Below are 10,910 nucleotides of genomic sequence, written 5' to 3'. Positions count from 1 at the left end.
TCCCTTGGGGCCTTGGAGGAAAGTAAGGGGAGAGGTGTGGACGCAGGTTTTGCATTTCTTGCGGTTGCAGGGGAAGGTGCCAGGAGTGGAGGTTGGGTTGGTGGGGGGTGTGGACCTGACGAGGGAGTCACGGAGGGAGTGGTCTTTTCGGAACGCTGATAGGGGAGGGGAGGGAAATATATCCCTGGTGGTGGGGTCTGTTTGGAGGTGGCGGAAATGACGGCAGATGATCCGCTGTACGTGGAGGTTGGTGGTGTGGTAGGTGAGGACCAGTGGGGTTCTGTCCTGGTGGCGGTTGGAGGGGCGGGGCTCAAGGGCGGAGGAGCAGGAAGTGGAAGAGATGCGGTGGAGGGCATCGTCGACCACACCTGGGGGGAAATTAATGTCCTTGAAGGAGGAGGCCATCTGGGTTGTACGGATTTGGAACTGGTCCAACACCTTCCACCCTGACCTCAAATACACCTGGACCGTCTCAGACTCCTCTCTCCCCTTCCTAGACCTTTCCATTTCTATCTCGGGCGACCGAATCAACACGGACATTTACTATAAACCGACCGACTCCCACAGCTACCTAGACTACACCTCCTCCCACCCTGCCCCCTGTAAAAACGCCATCCCATATTCCCAATTTTTCGTCTCCGCCGCATCTGCTCCCAGGAGGACAACCACGGAGTATCAGCACCGCCTTCCTAACCTGCAATCTTCTTCCTGACCTCTCCGCCCCCACCCCACTCCGGCCTATCACCCTCACCTTGACCTCCTTCGACCTATCGCATTTCCAATGCCCCTCCCCCAAGTCCCTCCTCCCTACCTTTTATCTTAGCCTGCTGGGCACACTTTCCTCATTCCTGAAGAGCTTCTGCCCGAAACGTTGCCACTTGTCAGCCCAAGTCTAGATATTGTCTCCACTTCTGACCTCATGATGGAGGGAAGGTCATTGATGAAGCAGCGGAAGATGGTTGGGCCTAGGACAGTACCGTGAGGAACTCCTGTAGAGATGCCCTGGAGCGGTGGTGACTCACGTCCAACAACCACAACCATCTTCCTATGTGTCAAGTATGACTCTAACCACTGGAGAGCTTGCCCCCAATACCTACTGACTCCAGTTTTGATAGGGGTCCTTGATGCCATACTTGGTCGAATATAGCCTTCAGGTCACTCTCACCTCATTTCTGAAATTCAGCTCTTTTTTCCATGTTTGAAACAAGGCTGTAATGAGATCAGGAGATAAGTGACCCTGGCAGAACCCAAACTGGGCATCACTGAACATGTTGTTGCTGAGCAGGTGCTGCTTGATAGCACTGTTGAAGACACCTTTACTGATGATCAATAGTAGATTGATGGGCGTTAATTGGCCGGGTTGGATTTGTCCTGCTTTTTATGTACTGGACATACTTGGGCAATGTTCCGGTCAGGTAGATGCCAGTGTTGTAACTGTACTGGAACAGCTTGGCTAGGGGAGCGGCAAGTACTGGAGCACAAGTCTTCAGGACTATGGCCGGAATGCTGTTAGAAACTGTAGCCTTTATAACATCCAGTGCCTTCAACCGTTTCTTGATATCACGTGGAGTGAATCAAATTGGCTGAAGACTGGTATCTGTAATGTTGGGGTTCAGTGGAGGAGTCAGAGATAGATCATCCATTCGGCACTTCTGGCTGAAGACTGCTGCGAAAGCTTCAGCATTTTCTTTTGTACTGATATACAAGGCTCTTCCATCATTAAGGATAGGGATATTTGTGGAGCTTCCTCCTCCAGTGAGTTGTTTAATTGCCCATGGTTATTCACGTTTGGATCTAGCAAGACTGCAGAGCTAAGATCTGATCTTTTGGTGGGCAATCGCTTAAGCTCTATGCTGCTTATGCTGTTTGGTGTAGAAATAGTCCATTTGGTGGCTCCACCAGAATGACACCTCATCTACAGGTATGCCTGGTGCTGCTCTTGTCATGCCCTCCCGCACTTTCCATTGAACCAGGGTTGACCCCCTGGCTTGATGGTCATAATTGAGTGGGGGATATGCCAAGCCATGAGGTTACAGATTGTGCTGGAGTACAATTCTACTGTTGATGGCCCACAACGCATCATGGATACCCAGTCTTGAGCTGCTAGATCTGCTTGAAGTCTGTCCCATTTAGGACAGTGATAGTGCCACACAATACGATGGAGATTATTTCTCAATGTGAAGGTGGGACTTCGTCTCCCCAAGGACTGTGCGGTGGTCACTCTTATTGACACGATCATGAACAGATGCATCTACGGCTGGCAGATTGGTCAGCATGAAGCCAAGCATGTTTTTCTCTTGTTGGTTTCCTCACAACCTGCCACAAACCCGGTCTAGCAACTTTGTCTTTAGGATCCAGCCAGCTCAATCTGTAATACTGTTGCTAAATCAGTCTTGGTGGACATTGAAATTCCTCACCCAGAGTACTTTCTGTGCCCTTACCATCCTCAGAGCCTCCTCTCAGTATTGCTCAACATGGAGTAACTGATTCATCAGCTGAGGGAGGACGGTACGCAGTAATCAGCAGGGGGCTTCTTTGCTCATGTTTAACCTGAAGTCATAAGACTTCATGGGAATCAGAGTCAATGTTGAAGACTCTCAGGGCAACTTCCACCCAATTGAATAACACTGTGCCGCAACCTCTGCAGGGTTTGTCCTGCCGTTGAGACAGGACATATCCAGGGATGGTGATGGTGATGTCTGGGGATTATTGTAAAGTATGATTCTGTGAGTATGACAATATCAGGCTGCTGCTTGTCTATTCTATAAGAAAGCCCTCCAAATTCTGGCACTAGCTGCAGATGTTATGCGACAGGGCTGTTTCTCCCGTTGTCTTTTCTGGTGCCTAGGTCAATGCCAGGTGATCCATCTGTTTCATTTCTTTGAGACTTTGTAGCGATTTGTACAACTGAATGGCTTGCTATGCCATTTCAGATGGCAACTGAGAGTCAACCACGTTGTTGTGGGTCTGGAGTCACAAGTCAGCCAGACAGGGTGAGGATGGCAGATTTCCTTTCCTGAAGGACATTAGTGAACCCGGGGGTTTTTCTGACAATTGACAATGATTTCATGGTGATCAATAGATTCTTAATTGTAGATTTTAAAAAAATTGAACTCAAATTTCACTATCTGCCGTGGCAGAATTCCAACATGGGTCCCCAGAACATTATCTAGGTCTCTGGATTAATAGTCTAAGCAATAATACCACTAGCTATCGCCTTCCCTCCTGCTGAGCCAAGAAGTCCAGGTTCAAATCCCATATGCCCCAGAGGTGCGTCATAACAAATCCAAACAGGTTAATTAAGAGTAACTACAGACTGAGATAGCAAACAATTGCCAAAATAAATACAATGCAGAGAAACATATGTTATCAACTTTACAGGAAAAGTAGAAAGGGAAAATATTTATTAAATGGCAAGATTTGGAAATAGTGATTAAGAGGGACTGTGTCTCTTTGGTCATGAATCATAGAACATTAATATGCAGTTAATGCAATTATTTAGGAAAGCAAATGATTTTACTATAAAAGTAAGGAAGTCTTTTTGCAATTGCATAGAACTTTGGCAAGTCTATGTCCTGTAGCACTGTGTAGTTTGTTCTTCTTATCCAAGGATGCCTTTGAGAAAAAGGTTCACTAAATTCATTCCTAGGATGACAGATCTATCCTATAGCAGAGAGATTGAGTGCACTAAATCTCTTTTCTCTGGTTTAAAGAAGGAAAGGTGACCTAATTGAAACTGACAAAATTCTTAAATGGATCCAAAAGGTAAGTGCTGGGAGGACACTGCTACTGGCTGGGACGTATGGAGTAAAAGATCTGTCACTTTGGAATGATAGAGGAAATTACTCACTAAAATGTTCTGAACTTAAGGAATTTTCTTATATCTCTGGATGCACAAATTCTTCAGAATATTCAAGTTAGATATTGTTATATTTTGCATACTGAAGGGATCATGGGATACAAGGATGATCCATGAATGTGCAGTTGAGATAAATTCAGCCATGAATATACTGAATGGTAGAAGTGGTTCAAGGAACTGGACTTTTTAAAAAAATAGATACTTAGCAAATTTTTAAGACATCCTAACGTATGCAGACAAAATCTCCACATTCACACTAAAAATGTTTTAAGCTGTATGTTTACCCTTAAATAAGGGTTTCATAAATGTTGCTGTTATTTTGACAGCAAATTTTGACCTTTTTTCTGTCAATTCTATTAAGTGGAGATTGATAAAAATGACTGGTAATGAATTAATAGTTTTAATTTCAGATAAAAATCTGGAATCACACTCATCATCAAATGTATCAGAACAATTTTACTGTTACTTGTGGATTCGTATGGTGAGTATAACTATGATGCCATTGATCAGTCGGCGAGCATTCATTCAATTGTGCATCATCATTGAATCTTTTAAATTCATGGATAGAAGTCTCATTTTGTATTCCCAACAAATCCAGAAACAGTTATACTGTATATTGAATGCTGGTTGAATGTATTTTCCTCTGGGGAGGGCTAAGTAATAAAATAAATTACATTCTTGGTCTTCAGAAGCTTCTGAAGAACTCATGTTCCATTTGTGTACTCCTTTTGCAGGAAACCATATTCACATTTATTTGGTTTGTTCTGCAGAAACAATTGTCAATGTAACTGAACTAGTAAGCACTTAAATAAAAATTAAACAAATAAACACTGATGTTCATTGGAATGCCAAGTGATAAAGTCCTACAGAGAAAAATATGGACTAATCAGCAAATTCCCATAATGCAGGCAAGAGACACAACCCCAAAATTGACGGAAAAAATCTGACAACGGCAGAAAGTGCAGGAGAAACTCAGCAGGTCTGGCAGTATCTGTAGAGAGAGAAAACTGAGTCCCATGATTCTTCTTCAGAACTGGAGGAAATCTGACAAACTGATGTGTTTAACTACACCAATACAAAAGACAAAATAATATAGCTGCTGGAAATCTGAACTAAAACAAAAAAAAATGCTGTAATAGCGCACAAGCTCAGGCAGCATCTGTGGAGGGAGAAACAGTTAATCATTCAGGTTAGTGACCTTTGCTATACTGGTGCAAATAAATGTAACTGAAAATACAGCTACTTATTCTTTAGGTAACGTCTAACATGGCCTGACTTTGTGAACAACAGGGTCTAGATTAGGGTGCTGCTGACCCTCAAGACAGGATAATCTCGTTTACCTCAATTCACTTTTAATTTCGTTAATACTTACATTTCCTCATGACGCTTGCTCAGCTCAACCTCATGGGCTAAGTAAGACATTTCCATCTAATAAATCTGGTGTTTTCTTGTGCTGAAATTGACCCAGTTCATTATTGATACGCCTCGACGCAATCTACTGGTTTAAACAAAAACAAACTGTTAACGCAGTTTTGATCAAGACGAAAGTAGCATGGGTCTGCAAATCTCTCCAGCTCAACAGACCCTGTTCCAAAATAAACACACAAAAACGCGGAGTGTCTGAGGGGCCGTTTGTGCTGTTCCATTTGTCACCTTACATTTACCGGTTCTCTCGGTGAGACATCGTGCTCCAGGTGAATGAATGGCTATAATAGGGTTCGGTGGCTATGCTCCGAGGCCGGGCCCACCCTGACTAACACCGGCCGAGCCGCCTGGGAGAGGGAGACCGCTGCGGACTGCAGCAGCAATGCACCATGGGTACAGATCACCGTGGCAACGAGATCAAGGGCAGGATCTCTCAGGGCTGTTGAAGTAGGCCCAGTCGTCAGGCTTTGTTTTGAACTTTAATTCCGCCGTGTTTAATCCTTTGTTGAATGGAACGCTGCCTCGGAATCCTGCTCGGGCTGTCCAGACACGAGCTGTTCGAATGTGGGAAGAAGCTTCTTATTTATCCCTTACTTTGGAAGGACTTCTGGATCTTAAAACAATGCCCCCCCCCACAATTGCCTGAGTCAGAGGGCAGTTATGAGTCAACCCCAAGGCTGTGGGACTGGAGTCACATACCAGGTCAAAATCAGAATCCCGACAGTGTGGAAAATGACCCTTCGGCCCAACAAAACCACACCAACCTTCCAAAGAGCAACCCACCCAGCCCCATTCCCCCACCCTGTATTTATTCCTGGCTAATGCATGTAACCTACACAATGCTGAACACTATGGGCAATTTAGCATGGCCAATTCACCTAACTCGCACATCTTTGGTCTGTGGGAGGAAACTTGAGCAGCCAGAGGAAAGTCCACACAATCACCCATGGTTGGAATCAAACCTGGGTCCCTGGCATTGTGAGGCAACATTGCTAACCACTGAGCCAGCATGTCCTTTGAGCCGTAATTGAACCAATGACCTAAGGATGATGGTACAGTCCTTCGCTGTACCAGCCAAGCTATTGAAGGAGAGACCAAAAATGGCGGCTTTCCTAAAGGACATTTGTGAACCAGATAGGGTTTTACGACAATTGACAATGACTTCATGGTTACCATTAGATTAGCTTTTAGTTCCAGATTTATTAATTGAATTGGAATTTTACTATTTACCATGGAGAAACTCAAACCCTTGTCTGCACAGCATTACCAAGGAGCTCTGGATTACTTGTCTGGTGACAATATCGCTACATCATCACCTTCACTATTTAATGTTCTGTTGGTTGTTTTATACTGAATGTCAGTGGTGTTGAGGGACTGTGTTGTGAAGTGCAGTTCGAATCGTAGAATCCCTAAAGTGCAGAAAAAGGATATTTGGCCGATTGAGTCTGAACTGACCTTCCAAAGAGCATCCCACCCAGACCCTTTTCTTTTCCCCTGTAACTCCACATTTGTCATGGCTAACCCACCTAGCCTGCACATCCCTGGACATTATGGACAATTTAATATGGTGTTTTAAAAAATTCTCAAGGTCAGGTTCGTAGGAGAGTAGTCTGACACAGAACAAACGACCAAGAGGCGAGTCTGCTAGAATATGGGCATTTTATTCCCCGCAGCGTCGCCACAACAAGGTCTCATACAACGGGTCTGGCTTATACTCACTCTACATGTTACCGGAACTGGGAGCCGTCAGTTCTCGTAGAGCGGTTGCCAACAACCCACACTCGGCGGTTAAACGTAACCCCGGAGCAGACTCACCGAACTGGAGACTTTTCCAGCTGATATACTCTTTTCCAGATATAAACATTCATGTGAACAGCAGAGCAAGGCTAAAAAACACATTCCATTCTGGTTACATACAGATAAGAAGATTCACACGGGGAGGTGTGTAATAAGATTCACACGGGACTAAGCAACACCTCCATTCCGGTTAGATTCACACATGTATTGGGACATAATTTTTTAACCGTTTCACCACATATGGCCAGTCCACCAAACATGAACATGTCTAGTTCTGTGGGAGGAAACTGGAAGACCCAGGCAAACCCTAGTAGACATGGGGAGACCATGCAAATTCCACACAGACAGTTGCCCAAGGCAGGAATCAAACCTGGGCCCCTGGCACTGTGAGGCAGAGTGCTAACCACTGTGCTGCTGCCAATTATATTGGCAAGAGAGAGTTTAAGGATTTCATTTCCCTGTGCGGGTCACTTGTTGAGTCTTTGAGTATCCTTGGTATTAATGTACATGGCTGGGCGAATGATAAATGCTGCAACTTTATATTGTTCCTTGACTTCATCTTCCTCTTTTGCTTCCATGAGGAATTCCAGCTTTCAGGAATCACCTCAAATATTGCTTTTAAAACTTCAGTAAGTTCTGCCTTGTCAACTTAAATGAGTTTAAATGATATAGTATTTAATAACTTATGCTGAAAAATCTTTTTTGGCTTTGGCAAACTAATTTACATTAGCTTAATTATTTTAATTAATTTAAAATGTCTATGTTGCTTAATATAATACATTACTTTTTAAGTCTGTTTATGAAATCTCAGCCTTTTATGTGTATGGTTCCATCACTTATTTCATATGCTATGTGTTTTTGTTTATTTGCTAATGGGATACATGCACTGTTAGCTAGGCCAACATTTGTTGCCCATCTTTCATTGATAAGGAAGTGGTGAGCTGTCATCTTGAATTGCTGCATTCTGTGATACAGAGCTGTCATCTTGAATTGCTGCATTCTGTGATACAGAGGTATAATTACATTGCTTGTGAGGAGTGTTTTTGGCCTAAGGGCAATAAAGGAAAGTGAATGTAGTTTCAAGTTAGGATGCTGTATGGTTTGAAGAGCATCTTTCAGTTGGTTCTGTTCCCACAAACCTGTTGTTTTGTCCTTTAAGGTGGCAGAATTTGTGGTTTTGGATGGTGCAGTCGAAGCAGACTTGGTAAATTGTGGCTTCAGCAGAGGTGAAGGCAAGTTGCTCAAATTTCTGCATTCATCGCTGGGTTTTATAATTCTGGAGGCCCCTGCTATAATCTGTTCCACCTGCATCTGTACTGGGACAGACTCAGCTACTTAAAGGTAAGTTATTTTAAATGATACACAGTGCTATTACTGTGTTGATAGTGGAAGGAGTGAATATCTAAGGTGGTGAATGGAGTGCCACTCAAGGGAGCTGTTTTTCCTGGATTGTTTCGAGCTTTTTGAGTGTTGTTGGAACTGCAGTCTTTCAGATAAGTGATGAGTATTCCATCACACTTGTACTTCTGACTTGCACTTTGTAAATGGTGGACAACCTTTGGAGAGTCAGGAGGTAAATTACATGCCACATAGTTCATCCTCTCACCTGCTGTTGTATCCATAGTACTTATATAGTTGTCCCTGAATTCTGATCAATGGTGACCCCCAAGGTATTGAACGTTGGGGGCTTCAACAATGGTAAGGCCTTGGAAATGAAAGGGAGATAGTTATGTTCTCTCTTGTTGAAGATTGCCATTGCCCGGTACTTGTGTATGACTTGCCACTTATTAGTCCAAGCCAGGCAGCATCAGGAGGCGGAGAAGTCAACATTTCAGGTGTAACCCTTCTTCAGGACTGTGGATGGTGTGTATGGGGAGCTGCAGATAAAGGGGGTTGGAGGGGCAATGTGGTGAAGTAGGGACAGTAGAGGGTACGACCTGATTAGTCAATGGGAGTAATGAATCCACTTGGTGGCAAGGAGGAGTGGCAGAGAGGGGGAGGGGCTGGGAAGGGAATCAGAGCTTGGGAAATGAGGCTATTTGAAATTGGAGAACTCAGTATTGCTGTCTTCTTCCAGCCTCCTGCCTGTCTACTTTGGATTCCAGCATCTGCAGTTTTATTTTGTCTCTAACGTATTAGTCCACGCCTGACTACTGCCCAGTTCTTTCTGCCTGCAGGAATCGACTACTTCAGTATCTGAGGGTCTTGAATGCTGCTCAACATTGAACAATCAGCAAATATCCTCACTTCTGACCATATGGTGAGGGAAAATAATTGATGAAGCAGCTGAAGATGTTTGCGACAAGGACAACATCCTGAGGAACTCTTGCAATGATGTCCTGGGGCTGAGATATTCAGCCACCATCAACCAGAACCATCTTTCTTAGGTTTAACTCCAGCTAGTTGAGACTGTTCCCCTGATTCTTATTGAAGTCAATACAAGTGAAGAATTATCAATATATTTTACTTTTTGTTTTGATGTCTGTGGGTACATTTTATTGTGATTGGGTGTTTACCCTACTTAATTATATCATTACTACTGGATACCTGGAGATTTGTTTTGACTTGACACTAGATTCAAACTAATGCTGGGAAATGGGAAGTTCATGCCACTGTAATCACTGGATCTCTGTGAGCGGCTTTCTCTGAGATCGTGACTACATACTCGGAGCTTGTATTTCTTTCATTGTCACAAAGAGACCATTGGATGGTACTGTAAGAATACTTGCACAAATAACAGGTCAATAAGATTGGACATCAACTGTTTAGTAATGAGACAAAATATCTGCCACTGCATGAAGTATGGTGGATAAAATGCCATTTTTATTTTCAAAGGTGGAATATAGTGCTTTGAATTAGACCATAAGACATAGGAATGGAAGTAAGGTCATTTGACCCATCGTGTCCACTCCACTCAATCATGGCAGATGGACATTTCAATGCCACTTACCCACACTCTCCCCAGATCCCTTAATTCCTTGCGAGATTAAGAATTTATCAATCTTTGCCTTGAAGACATTTAATGTCCTGGCCTCTACTGCACTCCATGGCAATGAATTCCACAAGCCCACCACTCTCTGGATGAAGAAACACCTCCTCATTTCTGCTTTAAATTGACCCCCTCTAATTCTAAGGCTGTGTCCACGGGTCCTAGTATCCCCACCTAACAGAAACAAATTCCCAGCGTCCATCCTTTGTAAGCCATGCATTACCTTGTAAGTTTCTATTAGATCTCCCCATAACCTTCTAAACTTGAATGAATACAATCCCAGGATCCTCAGCCATTCATTGTATGTTAGGCCTAACATTCCAGGGTTCATCCGTGTGAATCTCTGCTGGACACGCTCCAGTGCCAGTATGTCCTTCCTGTGGTGTGGGGTTCAAAACTGGATACAGTATTCTACATGGGGCCTAACCAGAGCTTTATAAAGTCTCAGTGGCACATCGCTGCTTTTACATTCCAACCAGAGATAAATGACAACATTACATTTGCTTTCTTAACCATGGACTCAACCTGCAAGTCAACCTTTAAAGGCAAAAAAATGGTTAGGACAAAAATTGGGCCCTTGAAGACAGAAACAGGGGAATATATTACTAGGAACAAAGAAATGGCAGAGGAATTAAATGGGTACTTCAGATCTGTGTTCACTGGGGAAGACACAAGCAATCTCCCTGAGGTAACAGTGGCTGAAGGACCTGAACTGAAGGGAATTTATATTTGCCAGGATTTGGTGTTGGAGAAGCTGTTAGGTCTGAAGGTTGATAAGTCTCCAGGGCCTGATGGTCTACATCCCAGGGTACTGAAGGAGGTGGCACGGGAAATCGTGGA

At 43.7% G+C, this 10,910-nt stretch overlaps 1 protein-coding gene across 5 annotated transcripts in view; it reads right to left on the bottom strand.

Annotated features, from left to right (window-relative positions):
- c18h3orf14 (chromosome 18 C3orf14 homolog) overlaps positions 1–5,655 on the bottom strand; it is a 16,858-nt gene extending 11,203 nt beyond the window's left edge. The window contains exons 1-2 of one of the 5 annotated variants that reach the window (XM_043708220.1): positions 5,518–5,655; positions 5,232–5,357 (exon numbers count right to left, since the gene is read on the bottom strand). In XM_043708220.1, the coding sequence (XP_043564155.1) occupies positions 5,232–5,241 (10 nt within the window). In that variant the 5' untranslated portion in view covers positions 5,242–5,357; positions 5,518–5,655. The remainder of the gene's footprint in view (positions 1–5,231; positions 5,358–5,517) is intronic. The other 4 variants (XM_043708216.1, XM_043708217.1, XM_043708218.1 and 1 more) reach the window with 4 other exon arrangements.
- Between the last annotated feature and the right edge of the window lie 5,255 nt (positions 5,656–10,910).

This window comes from Chiloscyllium plagiosum, chromosome 18, assembly GCF_004010195.1.
Source record: "Chiloscyllium plagiosum isolate BGI_BamShark_2017 chromosome 18, ASM401019v2, whole genome shotgun sequence".
Lineage (NCBI taxonomy): Eukaryota > Metazoa > Chordata > Chondrichthyes > Orectolobiformes > Hemiscylliidae > Chiloscyllium > Chiloscyllium plagiosum.
The sequence above is the reverse complement of the archived record's forward strand: the minus strand, read 5'-3'. Positions and strand labels throughout refer to the sequence as shown.